An 18,458-nucleotide genomic window follows, 5' to 3' on the forward strand; every position below is an offset into this window, starting at 1 on the left:
GGGCGTCCATGGCAGTCATGTACGTCTAACGCCTCACGTGAAGAAGCCTCCGTATGGTTTTCAACTCGCCTTAGCACCCGCGCATTGCACCTTCTCGCAAAGCCCAGCCAAAAGAACCAGCACTCACCCGTGCAATTAAATCCACTTGGGTCCCACCACTTTTCTTCTTTTTCCTTCAGCGCCCAGCCTTTTCTTCTTTCATTTTTTTTTTTTTTTTGCATGGTCCATGATGGACCGGGTCTAACTCCTTTCCTTAATGAACCACCATGAACCGCGTGAGCTCTTGTTTTCCTTGATGCCAGCGATGCCTTTGGCTTACTCGGGCCCAACTTCGAGTGTCAGTGAAAGAGAGAGCACTCCTGGATTGTTTGACATGATGAAGGGGCTTGGGTTTTTTTGGAGTGATACCATGAATTTTAATCCTTGAGATGTTGCTTTTAAATTTTTAGACGATCTTCCTCCTCTTAATGTGGTTACTTTTAGCCTTCATATTTAGGTCTAAATCACTTTGAATTAATTGGAATGGACCCAACCTATCAATTTCTCTTTTGTATAAACACCGCATATGTCTTTGCTTTATTTTCATATTTTGACTTTTTACATCTAAATCATATCCGCATAATTCTTTCATTTGAGTTTGGGCTAGTGATTTGCTTTGATTGGAATTGATTACTCGATCCACCCAAATCTGAGCCAAATCGAATCTAGTTTTGATCGTATGTGCTTAATCTTCTAATTATCTACAAAATAAACTAAGAAGCATCAAATTTTTGACAATAATAATTAATTAATAATAAATCAGATGCTTCTAGTATGCTAATTCAAGTATTTATAAGCTATCCAGTACCGTCAGTCTGGATTCAATCGATATTTGCTCGTGACATTCATAGCAAGAACTATATCGGTTTGTATGCATAGCATGACATATATAAGGCTCCCTTTAGTCGAAGCATAAGGGGTCTAGCTTATGTGCTGAATCTCCTCAAATATGTCATAGCACATTTTCTTGGAGAGATCAGTCTCACGTCTAAAGGGTAGAAATCCTTCTGGGAGTTATCCATACTGAACATTTTCAGTACCTTCTCTATGTATATTTTTTATGAAAGATTTAGTATCCCCTTAGGTCTATCTCATAGACCTAGATCTATCTCATAAATTTTTATTGGATGCTTCTCGAGGTTCTTTATGGAGAGTTTGTTTAGACAACTAAATTTTAAACCGATGTCAGTATAGGAACAACTTTTCTAATCAAAAAGATATCATCCGCGTATAATACGAAGATTGTGACAATACTCTCACTGACCTTTATAAACACATGTTTTCTTCAAGAAATATTGGATCACATCAAATATGTTCCTTATCTCTCATAAAGAATACTTCCTCTATGTCTTCTGGTAAAATACCTAAGTATTTTTCAGTATGACTGAAAATTGAACTCTATGAGATGAAGGAGGGACTACATGTACTGGCTCAATATGAATAGGTTCTATAGGTTCTATAACTTATTGCTCTTAAAAAACTTTCTTATTGAGCTTAGGTTTCCTTCCACTATTGCATCTTGGACAAACTCCTTCTCCAAGAACATAGAATATCGGGCCACAATCAAATTGTGATCCTTTGAAAAGAAAAATAGTATTCCTAAAACTTTTTAAGATACTTTAAAATAAGTCTTATAGATCTAACCTCTAACTTAGTCTGTATACCAATACTTGATATGCACCGGACTTCCTTAACATGCCACATCTCATACGGTGTGATGAAAAGAACTTAGAGGAAACTCTATTCATTAAGTAAAGCTTATTCCTAAAAAAAATAAGAAAAGATCAGTGATGTTTATCATGGATCGGATCATATCGAATAGAGTCCAATTTCTCCTCACTGACACCCCCATCAAGTTGAGGTGCACCAGAAAGAGTCCATTATGAGACTATGCCATTTTCTTGAGATAGATTAGAAACTCCTACTAAAGCATACACATCTTCGATCTCATCGAAGAATCTTAAGGGTTTTTCAATTTATTTCTTTACTTACTTCATATCTAAATTCTTTGAACCTTTTAAGATTTCAGATTTGTGTCCCACACATATACCTATATTATGAACAGTCACCAATATAAATAATGAAATAAAAAGAATCATCCCTTGCCCAGCTCATCAAATGGGCTACATACATTAGAATGTATCAGGGCAAGTATATTAATGGTCCTCTCCCGATATCCTACAAAGGATGGTTTGGCCATCTATTCTTGAAAGTAGAATTCATAAATCAGAAATAACTTGAGAGCGATGAGCCTAGGAGCTCATATCTTTTCAATTTACTTATTCTGTCCTCTCCAATATGGTCAAGCTTGAGGTGCGACATATATTTTGAATCTATCTCATTTTTGGATCTCTCAAATCCTAAAGCACTCACTATTTGCTCATATCTTCTGAAAGTATGTCCCTTATTCTTTTCTCTAGGTTCTTAGGTATACAAAAATTTTTTTCCTTGAACTCTTCAAGATCCCATCAGTAGTCATCAACTCAACCAAGATACAATCGATTTTATTTATATGATAGTTTACTATAAACTATCCTTATAAACTAGTAAAAAATTATAGGATCAAATCCATTAATAATTTTTTGTACTTGGATATATTGAGATTCTCAAACTCATCTAAGTCTTTGATTATTATCAAACAATGATCATAAACTGATTGCTCTTTGATCAATGTCGGATGGTTTGGTGACTTAGGGATACCTGGTTTGCTCAATTTCTTGAAACTTAAAATTATTTTAGGTTTCTGAGCCAGTTTTTATAACTTGATCAGTTAGTCAATTGGTTCTAAGTTTGTGAGGATTGAAAGTTGATTTTTAATCTTATCAGAGAGTAGAGATGCTAGTTAAATATGTATACTTAATTTTAAATTTATTCTAAAAACTTTTAAAACAAATATATTCTCACTATTTTTTTGGATTCCAACACTCCTCGGATTGAAAAATAATTTTTTTTTTGCTTGTTAGGGTTCCCAATAGGTACTACGGTCCTACCGATTGGCATGTTACCTCACCTGACAGTTATTGACAACAATATTAATCAATAGGTGGACAACTCTTGTTTAATGCTTCTCAAACAAATTACAGCAGACTTGATCTCTAGATCTTGAAACCTCATCTGACAGTTATTGATCTCATTTCTTAGTTAAGTCAGACCCACCATTAAGCACGAATGAAGCCGCCATTGAGACCCTCACCTAACAGTTATTGGGTCCAACTCCATCTTCACCTCACAGCATGTCATACCAATAGAATGATTGCTTCTCTCCTAATGCAACTGAATCATTGTATCCAATCGAGAACAATCAACATCGAAGAGGGCATGGTACCTTACAATGGTGGAAGACCCTATGACTTAATATTAACGAAAAAATTTTTAATTTATATCTCTTTAATTTTAATTATTCATAACTGTTATGACTAACCTTAAGAACATGGGCTAGCTCGAATCACGAAGCAACCACATCAAGATTAATCAATCAAACTGATCAGAAAAGTATAAGATCGATGGAGATCTCCCTATTATTTTTTTTAGATATCAATAAATTGATCAGATCAGTGAACGAAATCAATTAAATAATCATCTCTCTTTAGGTCAAATCAAATCACTTTTTTATACACCAATAGATCAATCAATTTCGAATAGGTTAGCTAGTATAACTCAGGCTCGAGCCACTGAGCCAAATTAGATTTTTGAGTTAATCGATCCAACATATGGTTGTTAATTGATGTGATCAATCTACAACTATTGAATTGATCTGGAGCACTTTTGATCTAATTTTAATCAACTCTTGATTGGGTTGGGTCAACCATTCATCTTGATTAAGCTTTACCATGTACTAATCGATTATCCAAAAATAATCAAATTACTAGACCTAATTGAACTACTCAAGCCCAAACCCTTAGCTTTTATATTTAAGATTAAGATCTTAAATTTTTAATTTTAGATCCTTAATTAAGTGCATTATTAACATGAGGTGGTTTAAATGTCGAAACTACTTTCAAATCTAAACATTTAATTATGTATATCATAAAAAAATCTAAGATTTTAAATTAAAGGATCTTATCTTATATCATCCTAAGACAATCGTTCAACATAATCTCCATTATATCAGGACAACCTTATGTCAGGATGATTTTGATTAACCCAATCAATTTAGATCTAATCTAAAATTGGTTTTATCAATCATACATCTCATGTATAAACAAGTTCTAATCATGTACATCTCATGTAACTTTTAGATCTAACAAACATGCATCTCATATAATATTCAAATCTATTAACATACATCTCATGCATATTAAAATAGATTATGTATCTCATACATAACTATATCTACACATATCATATATACATATCATCTCTAATATATCACATGTATTTAAATTAGATCTAATCTAATTTACTAAATCTGATTTTTAGATCTAAATATTTAATTTTCAAATCTACACATATCACATATGCATATACATCTCATGTATAATCTAGATCTAATCATATACATCTCATATAATTTTTTAATTAAATCTAATCTAATTTATTGGATCTAAAGATCTGATTTTTAGATCTTAATAACACACATGTGAAACAAAATAATGGCTCTGATACTACTTGAAGGAAGTCCAACTTTCAAAAAATATATGTAGAGATCAGAACATGCAGATTTTTAACTTTTAAAAATTATGAACGCAGTAAAAATTGAAATTGATCTAGATTTAAAATAATTTTAAATTGAATATGTATAAAATATAGATCTAATCTACACATGATAGGAATATTCACATGTTGAAATTAAGATGCTGAAAAATAAAATCAGATTTAGACCTTTATCTTTGCACAGATAGATCTTTACCACGATTCGATGATTCATGGATATTTTCATGATCCGTTGAACCTATGATCCGATGATCCATGGATGTCTCGAAGGTTCATTGAAGTCGTATAAGTGTCTGACCTCTATGGATATCTATACGAGGCTGATCTGATTAAGAAGACTCGATCTAATCGGGATGCTAGCTCTCTTGTAGAGATCGCTCTTTGGATTGTCGAATCGATTTGATCTTTTGATTCTCTTCTCAAAAAAATCAATCAGATCTATAGGAGGATATGATGAAATCAGATCATATTTGATTTTCTTTTCCACTTTTATCTTTTCAAGAAAAAATCAAAGATCTATTGAAGAAGACAAGATATCTAATCTCTTTCTTCTTTCATCTTATCCAACTCTTAGACTAGATCAAAGAAAAGATAGAGGAGAACTTTTGTCTATCTCATGGACCAATAGGAAGAGGCAAAAATCAGATCGAATCAGATTTTAATCATGTTCAACTCTTGAATATGTATAGAGGAGAATTATCTATCTCATGGACTTAAATAAATCAGATCAAATCTGATTTTAATCATATTCAACTCTTGAACATGTATGGAGGAGAAGATGATGGAGACATATCCAACTCTTTGAACAAGGAGAGAAAGAGGGGAGATATTCAACTTTTGAACATAAGATAAGAGAGAAAGAGAGAGGTCTTATCTTCAACAACCAACCTTTGGTTGTAAGAAAAAAGAGAAACAACCCTCACATGCCAACCCAAGGAGCCGTGGTATCATCTCTCTATTTTTCATGCTTGCTACCTTGGAACACACATCCTAGGGTGGGACATGCAATTCAGGTCGGGACTAGCATCCCAGGTCCTCCTTCTACAGCTTTGGGATGCGCATCTCAGAATGGGATGCATGACCTAGGGCGGGATGCGTGACCCAGGTCCTCCTACAGATTAGTTAGTAGGCACCCCTCTTATCCCTATTTAAAGGGAGTTAGTTAGGGTTTTAGTTAGAGTCCAAATTCAAGTGGAAGTTGGAGTCCAATTTAGATGGGGTTAAGTCTAATCCCATTAGACTAATAAATCCAATCCAAGTCAAATTAGAATCATATCTAATCAAATTAAATCTGATTTAATTTGATTAAGATCCAATCTAAATCAAACATGACTAAAGATTAGGTCAAATCTAATCTAGATAGGTTTGGATCAAGTATTCATTAAATTTAATTTCATTAGATTAATGAAATCTAATTTGAATCAAACTCAAACCAAAATTAATCAAATCAAATTTAATTTAATTTGATTAGGATCTAATCCTAATATTTGACCAAATCAAATAATATGTAATAATTATAATTTAGTTTTTCTATAACTTATCTCTTAGTAAGTCCTCCATGTAACTTTTACATATTAGTTCAATCATCAATCAAATTGATAATGAAATTCTTTTACGATTCAAAATCGCTATTCGACAATTCGATCGATCAGAATCTCTTTTGTGTGTGATCTCATAGATTTTATTCTATCTGGTAGTGAAAAATATTTTGATCTCTGTTAAAATATTATTGAAACTTTTTTCAATGAATTGAAATAATTCTAACTCACAAATCGAGAATTTTTTATCATCAAAATAATTTTCGTTGGTCTCATAATCTACTAGTAACATTTAGCAGTATATAGTGGTAACCCAATAGAATAGAAGGATGAATCTCTAGATATAGTTACCATGTGATTCAGTTCTTCTATCGTGAGTTCTGACAAGATGGAAGTTATGAAAAGCTCGTCAAACTCCATCGTCTGTCATATGTAAGATTTATTCGACTTGAGTTTATTTGTGAAATTTGATGAAAATTTTTTTTCATCATTCATACTGTCCTGATCAAGATCTTTCGAACTCAATCTCATAAATCATATTGGACTACTTCTTAACTACTAAGATCGATAGATTTTATCTAGGTACACATCCTAATCTTATAATAAACTTATTGCAGCCAATATATACCTCAAGACTTCGTATGGCTATAAAATCGAGTTACGATGCAATCAAACTATAGCAACTTTATTGTGAACAACCGAGGTACCACAAGTCTAAGAACTAATCACACCACTATAGCATCGAGAATATCATTGATGAGTGAGTAGACATCCAAGTGACTTCTCGTATTAGTCACACTTGATATCTTTATTCTCTAACAAATATCTATACTCTCACTCCAGTATCCCCACACTGTAAACTCGAGACTCGTCTATCTTAAGAAAAATGATCCGTGCACCAATCTTACCAGATTAATCATCATTTTCATGATGATCTTTTGATCGAGAGTAATTTAAGAATTAACCATTAATAATATATGCCTCAAATTCTCAACTCTTGAGAACATATGTCATCATCTTATTAATTTTCTAGACGATTCATAGATACATTTACTATATGAATAAAATTAACTATCCAAATTAATTTAATCATATACAAAATTATGTTCTAGAAAAAATTAATATGTCAGTCTGATTGACTTCTAGAGCATACATCTAACAATTGATTGACTTTTCGATGGCAATCGAGGTCTTCTTTTTCTTCTGCACTATCCTATGTAGCTTCTCTAGATCCTCTGTCCTCATTCTTATAAAAAATCGAGGCAAGTATGTTAGTACAAATGATAATAAGTTAGGAAAAAGGCAAGATCAGATAAAATTAAAAGAAGAGGCATTCATCTCATGAATTGACTTAGCTGAGACAAATATTGTATAAGGTCATCTCGGACAACAACTCCATCATGATTATTAGACTAAGGCAGCAGGTCTGGGTTTATTAAATGAGATTAAGAGGTTTAAATTGATGGATTTGGATTAGTAGGTTGGCAAAGTTGGGTTATCAGGTTTCAGTTTAATAGGCTAATGGGTTGGCAGGTTTTGGATGCTCAGGTTTGAGTTATCGAGTTGTCAAGTATGGCTATTGGGTTTTGGATTGTTGGGTTATTGGATCGTACCAATCAGTTGCTCTGGTTAGGATTAGGGAGAGTTAGCATAGGGTTGGGTTAGGGTTAGGGTTAGGGTTTGAGTTAGGTTAGGGGTTAGAATTGGTATTGGGGTTAGGGTTAGAGCTAGTGTTTGAGTTGCAAAGGCGGTGAAAATGGGGAAGAGGATCAAAAAGAAAGGGAAAATGGAGAGGAATGAGTCATAAAGGGGGTAAGAAAAAGGTTGGATTTAGGATTGTAGTTAGGGTTGGAAACGGGCCATGTTGGGCCAAGTCGCACTCCTATTCAAGCCAAATCCAAAATATTTTTCGGGCTTCAGGCTGGGCTTAGGCTCGAAAATATTTTAAAATTTAAGACCCAAGTCCGACCTGAGCCCGAGCACGACTCAAATCCAATCGAGTCGGCCCAAATTACCTATTTAGGCCAAATATTGGGATGGCCCGAATCTATAAAAATGAAAGGAACTCCATCACACTGAAACTCCTATTAAAAATTAGATGCAAACTCCAATTTGGTTTAATGAATGCCTCGACTTTTTCTTTTGTTTTTTTTTTTGCTATGCGCCTATATGTGCAGCATGCGCTTATATTGTATTATATTGAATAGCTCGTATAATAAGTTGAAAAGACTTTGATTGCTAAATAGCTCTATGGCAAACTCTTTTCTCATGAATTATACAATTCAATATTTTTCTTAATCAGATAGAATTCATTTAAATTCACAATCCAATTATCTATATTTAATTTTTTTTTATTATCATTTCATTTGCTTTGTTTATCTACTTTGTTTGATGGTAAATTTCACAAATACTTCTGGCAGCGTGTTCTTTATGCGGACATTGATATCCACCATGAAAATGGTGTAGAGGCCTTTTACACAACTGATAGAGTGATGACAGTTTCTTTTCATAAATTTGGAGATTATTTTTCTGGAACAGGAGATATACGTGACACTCGATTTGGGAAAGGGAAAGACTATGCTATAAATGTCCCTTTAGATATTGGGATGGATGATGACAGCTATGAATCTCTATTCAAACCTATTGTTTCAAAAGTAATGGAAGTTTTTAGGTCTACTGCTGTTGTGCCTCAGTGCGATGCTGATTCCTTATCTAGAGACTGATTGAGTTGTTTCAACCTTTCTGTCAAAGGCCATATTGATCGAGATCGGGCCAGGGCCCGAGCCGGGCCAAAGGTATGCCTGAGCTCAGCCTGAAAGATAAATGAGCCTTTTTATTTAGATCTAAATCCGATCTAAACTATTTCGGGCCCAATTCAAAATTCGATTTGAAGTCAGCCTGATGTGATGAGCCTCGGGCAAGCTCGAGCTCAGTTCCACCCTAATTATAGTGGAGACTGCAATGGAGAGGAAAATAAAAAAAAAAAAATATAATGATCAACAAACTATGGAGGAAGAGAGACAAGTTACTAGACAAGATAAAAAATATCTTGAATAACCTTTTGTGCAACGACAGTGATGTTGAGTAGATCGTGGAAGCAAGATAGAGGTAGATGGCACCAATTAAAGACAATAATACAGAGAAGCAAAAAGAGAAAGATCATTACCATATTCGGCTTCAACATGAAGCTCATTGGTTCTAGAGCAAAAAGTGTGGCTTCAAAGGAAGGAGAAAAAAGAGAATGAGCGGGCTTAAGCATCGCCATCTCTGATATGCCATCTTGGGGGATGATCAATGAGGAAAAGGACAAGTGAAAGGAAATGAAGAAGGGATCCACCAAGTGAGGGAGGAGGTCGAAATCTGGCAATGAAATTAGCCGAAAAAAGGAAGGGGGAATCGAAAAGAGATTAGAAGAAGTAATCGGAGGGGACGAGGGATGGAGTAGAGGAGTGGCAGTGGTGGGGTAAAATGGGAGAAAATGGATAGTTTTAGGATTTAAAAAAGATTAGGTCACATAGATGAATGTTGTGTTTCAAACGCATAAAATATGTATATTCCAACCTTTATATAGATATCCCCATAAAAATTTTATGCTGGAATTAGTTTTAAATCCCTAGTAAGATTGTGCTACCCTATTGCATGGATGGGTGGGATTCAGTTTGTTGTTTGGGTATCCTCATAAAATTTTTATGCAGAAATTACTTTATTTTGTTAAATTTACATTTTTTTCTCATTTCAAAAAATATATTTGAATAGTATCTAATAAATTGGTTCTTATATTTTCTCTAGTAGTGTTGCAAATTTCTTATCACTTTTTTTAAAAAAATTATTAACATGCAATTTTATTTGCCCTTTAGTCTTTCCATACATATGATTATCTTTGGTTCTTTAAATAAATATCTAATTTTACTTTATTACAATAATTAGATAATTTTATGACATGCTAATGTAATATTTATTTTTCAATTTTTAGTACAAATGAATAATTAATCATTGAAAAAAAAACTAATATTTATGTAAGTTTCCAAAATAAAATTATATATTATAAATATTTTAATTAAAAAAATATTTTCAGAATGATTGGTCTGTTGTCTTCATGAGTGTAGCATGTTTTCTTCTCATGATTGATGCCGGCTTTTGGGACAATCTGATGGAAGGCGAAGGATCTTTCCAGCTCTCCGTCACAAATTTTCTGCTCTCCTGCGTTCAGGTTGTTTTAGCACCTTGTTGGGATAAACCCACCGACCCCGACTTTGATCTCCATGACTCTGACTCGACGATAGCCAACCGACCGAATGTATGACTCCAATTGATCGACTCCGATCTGAATATAGCCGACTGATCGAACGCACAACTTCGATGGAGCATTGGCCGAACTGATGGCTCCAACTCTTCATCAATCGATTGAACAAATATCATCGACTTATGATCGATGACCGACAATACAGTAGAATCATCAACTGATGACCGTGCTCACCACTGATATATAGTCTGTTAATCTGTTCAATATGCCATAACCGTCACGAACGATTACCGACCACACATCATGATGCCATAATTGAAAAATTAAAGATCCACTACGTAATTATGGCCCGATGATTTAGCATCATAGAACACAGGACCACGTCCGACGGTTACAAGAACCTCGTCTATAAAAGAGGATAAAAAAATAGGACTGGTAAGCCACTTCTGGTTAGAACTCTGCTATTCTGAATATTGACATCTACTATTCATCAATTTTTTTCTCTAACTTAAGCACCGGAGGGTCTCCGTCGAACACAAATCCGATCAGTGTGGACGTTGTCTTGCAGGTGTTCGTTCTCGATGATAGGTGATGGAGAGTTGGCCGCAACATATTGGCGCGTCAGGTAGGGGATAAGAGAGATAATATTCACCATGACGAAAACTAGAGCCCAACATTCGACTGCAACTAGATCGATGAGATATTCTTTCCGTCGGGAAGAGGTTCCTCCCCCTCCTCTAGTAGCAGAGTCTAGTTCCTCACGTCTTGTGGTCACCAAGAACGTCCAGATCGTTGCACTCATGCAGCAGATGACTGTTCTTACGGAGGCGGTCAGAAGCCTCCAGCAGTAGTAGACTCAGCCACCACAGCCATCGGTGGAGCAACCGATAGCGCAATCGGTGCCATCTAGGCACAACCGTCATCATGCACGGCGATCACAATCTCCTTCATCAGAGTGGCCATCTTGACTCTCTCATCAGAACGAGCAGCAGCACTCCCGGCACTCTCGACGCACCACCCACCATTCACGACATCCCTTTCCTTCTCAGTTGGATCGAGCAAGAAAGGAAAAGCAACCGCAAACACCATCTGCTTGTCCCTCTAACTCACCAGAAGGTTCCACCCTTGGAGTTTTCCAACGACAACTTAATGATTATGAACGTAAATTTTAAGAGATCAATCACCAACTTGCTCAGCTTCAAGTGGAAGGTCAGAAGTTCTCTAACGACTACAACTTCTACACCATCCAGCCATTTTTTTGGCACATCTTGGACCAACCAATCCCATCTCGGTTCAAGATACCTTAGGTGGACCCATATGATGGATCCACCGATCCGATCGACCATCTTGAGAGCTACAAAGCTCTTATGATGATTCAAAAGGACCACCGATGCCCTTTTATGCATCGACTTTCTGGCAACTCTTCGAAAAGCTGCTCGAGCTTGATACTCCGGGCTTCAGTCAGGAAGCATATATTTTTTTGGATAGCTAGAATATTCTTTCGTGGCTCACTTCAGCATCAGTCGAAGGCTGCCACGTACTTATGATAGTCTCTTCTCAATTACATAAGGAGAGATTAAAACACTTTGGGATTTCATGGCTCGCTTTAATGCGGCCACGCTTGAGGTCAAAGACCTCAATGAAAACATGGCTATCTCGACCATGAAAACAGATCTGAGGGGATCTCGATTTACATATTCTTTGGATAAAACTCTTTCTCAAACTTATGCCGAACTTCTGGAGCGTGCATACAAATATATGCGCACGGACGAAGGAGCTTCTGACCGACATCAAACAGAAGGCAAAAGTCAGAAGAAGAAGAAACAAAGGAAGGAGCTCTGATCGAATCAAGTCGGCCACCATCTAATAAGCGGGCTTCACTCCGACGATGGAGTTCAAGGCCGACTTACAGTAGGTATGACTCCTATTCCCCTTTTTCCGCTCTTCATGCATAGATCTTTATGGAGATTGAAGGAGCGAAATATCTATGACATTCTCCACTGATGAAAATGTTGCCAAGGAACCATGATCGAAAGAAGTATTGTCGATTTTATTATGATCACGGTCATGATACCGAACAATGCATCTAGCTCAGGGATGAGATAGAAGTCTTGATTCGATGAGCCTACCTCGACAAATATCGGAGAGATCCACCGACTCAACCTCCTGCTGATCGATGATCTCAACTGCAAATTGGGAAGGCTGTAAATAATCAACTAACTACAGGAGTGATCAACATGATCTCCAGACAACTAGACAGGGGGGCAACTTTTGAAGATGAGTCGGTAAATTGATGACGACTCGATAATGTAATAACTTTTTCGAAAGAAGATGTTCGAAGAATTCAGACTCTTCATGATGATGCTGTTGTTGTTTTAACAACAATAGCAAACTATGATGTCAAAAGAATTCTTGTAGATAATAGAAGCTCGACTGATATTTTATTTTATTTGATTTTCTTTCAAATGCGACTACCGAATGACTAACTCAAAAGAGTTTCAACACCATTGATCAGCTTCACAGGAGATGCTATTACAATGGAAGGAGAAATTTCTCTCCCCTTAATCGCTGGGACCGAGCCACAACAGAGCATTATTTTCATAAGGTTCATGGTAGTTTGGGTACCTTCGGCTTATAATGCCATACTCAGATGACCCGAGCTAAATGCTCTCAGAGCAGTGGTTTCAACATACCATCTGTTAATCTGATTCCCGACAAAATATGGAGTCAGAGAGATGCATGGAGATCAATAGCTTGCCCGACGTTGCTTTCTCATCTCCATCCAGAATAATAAATCTGAAGACTCTTTGCCTGTTGACAAGTTGGACCAAAGAGAAAATCAGAAAAGGGGTGAACCAGCTGAACAACTGATTTCTATCCCATTAAAAGAAAAAGATTCTGAGAAAACGGCCCGAATTGGATCACAATTGTTTGACTCAGAGCGGCAACAACTAATAAAATTGCTCCAGACTAATGCCGATATTTTTGCTTGATCGGCCACCGACATGTCCGAGATTCCTCCAGAAATAATAACTCACCGACTTAATATCAACCCAAATGTTAAGCCGATGAGATAGAAGAAACGACTTTTTGCTCCTGAAAGATAAAAGATCATTGATGAAGAAGTCGACGAACTCCTTGCAGCGGGCTTCATCAGAGAAGCTACATATCCGACTGGCTTGCCAATATGGTAATGGTGAGAAAAGTTAATAAAAAATGGAGGATCTACATCGACTATACTGATCTGAATATAGCCTGTCTGAAGGACAGCTTTTTATTACCAAAGATTGACCAATTGGTCGATGCGACTTCCAGCCACCGACTTCTGAGTTTCATGGGTGTCTTTGTCAGATATAACCAAATCCGTATAGTACCAGAAGATGAGGAGCACACAGCTTTTATGACCGACAAAGGTATATACTGCTACAAAGTAATATCTTTCAGTCTAAAAAATACCAGCACTACCTATCAACGGCTTGTCAACAAGATCTTCAAGATGCAGATCGGGCGGAATATGAAAGTATATGTGGACGATATGCTGATGAAGAGTTTTCAAACTTCAGATCATATTCGAAATCTGGAGGAAGCTTTTAGCACACTCCGACGGCATCAGATGAAATTAAATCCAACCAAATGTGCATTTGGAGTAACCACTAAAATTTTTTTTGAATTTCTTAATTCACAACGAGGGATCGAGGTTAATCCCGAAAAAATCAAAGCCATCATCGATATGAAGCACCTGAGTTCAAAGAAAGAGATACAGCAACTCAATGGAAGAATTATCGTGTTCAGTCGATTTATTTCTAGGTCGGTCGAGAGATGCTTACCATTCTTTAAAACTTTGCGGCAGACCAAGAATTTTTTATGGTTGGATGAATGCCGATAATCCTTCGAAGATTTGAAACAATACTTGGTTTCTTCACCTTTGCTCACAAAATCAAGGGTTAGAGAGACATTGTATCTCTACTTGACAACTTCGACAGAAGCAGTCAGTTCGGTGCTCATCCAGAAGGATGAGAATCGAATTCATCGATCCATCTACTACACCAATAAAGTACTTCACAATGCTGAAGTTTGATACTCAAAGACAGAGAAAATGATCTACGCCCTGATTGTATTAGCACAATGATTTCGTTCGTACTTCCAGACCCATTCAATTGTAGTTTTGACAGATCAGCCACTGAAGGCGACCTTACACCGATCTGACACGTCAGGTCGGATAGCAAAGTGGACAGTAAAGCTTGGTGAATTCGACATTCAATATCGTCCACAACCGTCCATGAAGACACAAGTCTTAACTGATTTTATCATCGAATGTACCATATTCGACAATAAGCTAGAAGACACAGATGACAACACAATAAAAGAGGATACGACTCCCGACCCCGACCTAGGATCGACCTGGGTGCTGCACATTGATGGAGCATCAAATGCACAGGGTAGTGGAGCCAATCTTATACTCATAAATTTCGAAGGGGTAGTCACCGAATATGCCCTTCGGTTCAATTTTAAAGCCTCAAATAATCAAACCGAATATGAAATATTTTTTAACCAGCTTGAAGATAGCCAAAGAGCTCGAGATTGATAGTTTGAAGGTCTTCACCGACTCACAACTGATTGCTGGACAGATCAAGGATGAATTTGAAGCCCAAGATCCTACTATGATAAAGTACCTTCAAAAGGTGAAAGATATTACGGTGAGCTTGAAACATTTCGAGATCTTTTACATCTTCAGAATCGAGAATGCTCGGACCGACATACTTTCATGACTGGTTACTACTGCTTTCAACTCGTTGGATCGAATATTTGTCAAATATCTCGAGCAGTCGAGCATTGACAAAGTCGAGGAAGTATTACAGCTTGCTATCAAACCGAGCTGGATGGATCCGATCGTCCAATACCTGACTGATGGGACCCTTCCTATGGATTCCTTAGAGGCAAAATGACTCCGATGGATAGCCTCTCAATATATGATGATAAATGATCATCTATACAAAAGATCCTTCTCTCTCCTCTTACTGAAGTGTTTGGGACCTACAGATGCCGACTATGTACTTAGAGAAGTACACGAAAGGATTTACAAAAATCACTTAGGAGGTAAGTCTCTAGCTTATAAAGTCTTGCGACAAGGATATTATTGGCCCACCATGAAAAAAGATGTAGCTGAACTCATCCGAAGATGTGAACCATGTCAAAAGTATACGAATATACAACATCAATCGGATAGTCAGCTAACATCGATTGTAGCACCATGGTCCTTCGTACAATGGGAGATTGACATACTTGATTTTTTTCCCCCGACATTTGGTCAGAGAAAATTCATAGTGATCGTCATCGACTACTTTACCAAATAGGTAGAAGCCAAATCTCTGGCACAAATTACTAAAAGCAAGATGGAAGACTTCATTCAGAAATACATCATTTATAGATTCAGTTTGACACACACCATCATCACCGATAATGATCGATAATTTGACAACCAAAATTTTAGAGAGTTTTGTGTAAAATTTTATATTACACACAAACATACTTCAGTCGGTCATCTGCAGTCAAATGGTGAAGTGGAAGTAACCAACCGGACAATCCTGCATGGGTTGACAATCCGACTGAATGAAGCCAAAGATCTCTGGATGGAAGAGCTATATCTGATCTTATGGAAATATCGGATAACTTTCGACATACCGACAGGAGAATCCTCCTTCACTTTAGCTTACGGAACAGAAGTAATGATATCACTCGAGATCGGATTGCCATCAACAAGAGTCGAACAATATTGTGAACTGAGCAATTCTGAATATCGAAGAGCCGATTTAGATCTCCTTCCAGAACTCTGACAGCAAGCTCAAATTCGGATGGCCACATATCGACAATGATAGCCCGGTATTATAATGCAAGAGTCAAGCCAAAGATCTTCCAGTCAGGAGATTTGGTCTTAAGAAAAGCAGAAGTATCAAAGCCTTTGAATCAAGAAAAATTATCTCCGAACTGGGAAGGATCTTACAGAATATCCGAGACTCTTAGATCGGATGCATATCGGCTGAAAACTCTCGAAGGGTCAGCGATTCTTCGAATATAGAATGTCAACAATTTGAAGATGTATTATCAATAAAATCATCGATATGTACATTATTTGAAATACAATCAAAATTTCAGAATTACAAGTCTTTGACAAGTTGTATCAACTACCGACTAAATGTCGGCTTTCATTCCCAAAGTCGAGTTGTTTCCTGTACTTAGACATGAAGAATCAACTGCTTCAATGACAATTGTATCTCGATTCTCCTGCAATAACCGATATCGACTACAGGCTTCGCTATAAAAATCGAACTACCGACTATATTTTGATTCTTAATGTCAGCTTTTCATTGCAAAAGCTGATTATAGTCGAAAGACTAAAATACCGACTTAGTCCCAACTAAGCGAAATGAAAAATACTAAAATGATCAAGGTCAGATTGAAATTATATCGACTAGACTATGGCCAGTCGAAAGATATTCGGCTTGCCATCGATTATCAGATAATTTGACGTACAAGTCCGACCAAATGTCGGGCACGAGATATTCGATCTACCATCGTTATCCTAATTTTGCTAAGTACGTCAAATGATTATGTGACTAACGGATATTCTACAAGTCCTACTGAATGATTGGGCAACCGATTAATGTTCAATGATTATTCTATATTGTAGACATTGTAGGCATTATCAACAAGCAAAACAAGAGTCAAAATTTGGAAGAAGATGCTTTCATTCATTATCAAAAAGAGTTACAAAATTGGACCAAAGTCCGACTACAAGTGTCAGATTATGAAAAGAGAAAGCAAAATACACGACTAAGTTTCATCATCGTTCTTTTTCTCGGGTGTAGCTTCCTCGACTTGAACGATTTCGAGCTCAGTCGGTGCTTCCTCTTGAATTAGAGCGGCTTCTTCTTCAGCAACTCCATTTTTCGATCTTGGAGGGACGATGTTGCTCAAGTCGAAGTCCGAATATAATTTTCTGACCGCATCTCGACCATCTTCATACCCGACACAATACGAAGTGAAGCCATTTTCGAAGATCTCTTCCCTATATTCTTCCGAACCTCGAAAATTCTCAACTACCCGACCCAGTGCTTCTCTTGCCGACTCTGCTTCCACCTTGGCCAAATCAGCATCGGCTCGAGCAGAGGACAATTCTTCTTCGGTCAGTGCCAACCTTTCCAAGCTGGTCCGATGACGTCTACATTCGGCTTCGAGCTCTTCAATACATCCGTCTCGCTCTCGTCGAAGCCGGTGGATAGAATGCTTCTTACTCTTGACCTGTAATTCAAGAGCCGAAATAGCCCCACGAGCCGACGCAAGTTCGGCCCCTGAGGATGTCAAGTCATCAGTGAGTCAGAAAATCTCCTCCTGAAGTTTGACTTCCCGCTTCGCTGCCAACTTGAGTTGTTCAAGTGCAGCCACTTTCTCAGCATTGACGGCTACCACCTTATTCTTCCATGCACTGCAGATGTCGGCGAACTTCGTGTAGCCGACCTCCAGGTCAAACATGTCATGGATCAACTACAGACAGAGGATAAGTTAGGTTATAAAAAAAATAGAAAAAAAAAGAAGAAAAGAAGAAAGTTGATCAAAGAGACTTACCTCGATGATGGTCGGATAGAAGGACGAAAATATTTCGACTACCGATCGTTTCCTCCGACGCTCCCGATTGGTTGGAAGGAGAGTCGCCTGGTACAGTCGATTGGTTAGTATAGAATTAGCCAGGGCCGATTCATCGACGGGCACTTGGAGGTCAAAGTGCACCGCATGGCCCTCCAATACTGCATCATCCGCCAATGCCACCGGAGCGGCCCCATGTTTGAAAGCAAGGAGAAGCTTGAGCTTGACTGTGCCTCGACTGAAGGAGCAATTGGCATAGCCGTGGATTGTTCGGGCTCTCTTGCCTCAGCTCGAACCTCCTCAGGTGGCGTGACTACCAATGTTATTTCGGTAGCCCCCCTTAC

The 18,458-nt window shown here is 37.2% G+C and overlaps 1 protein-coding gene across 1 annotated transcript; it reads left to right on the forward strand.

Moving 5' to 3' along the window:
• The first annotated feature begins 7,751 nt into the window (after nt 1-7,751).
• On the forward strand, nt 7,752-8,953 carry LOC105054807 (histone deacetylase 1-like). The gene is made up of 2 exons (XM_010936400.1): nt 7,752-7,778; nt 8,651-8,953. The coding sequence occupies exons 1-2, from the start codon at nt 7,752-7,754 to the stop codon at nt 8,951-8,953; spliced, it is 330 nt and encodes a 109-aa protein (XP_010934702.1).
• Nucleotides 8,954-18,458: the final 9,505 nt, after the last annotated feature.

Source organism: Elaeis guineensis, chromosome 12, assembly GCF_000442705.2.
Source record: "Elaeis guineensis isolate ETL-2024a chromosome 12, EG11, whole genome shotgun sequence".
Taxonomy (NCBI): domain Eukaryota; kingdom Viridiplantae; phylum Streptophyta; class Magnoliopsida; order Arecales; family Arecaceae; genus Elaeis; species Elaeis guineensis.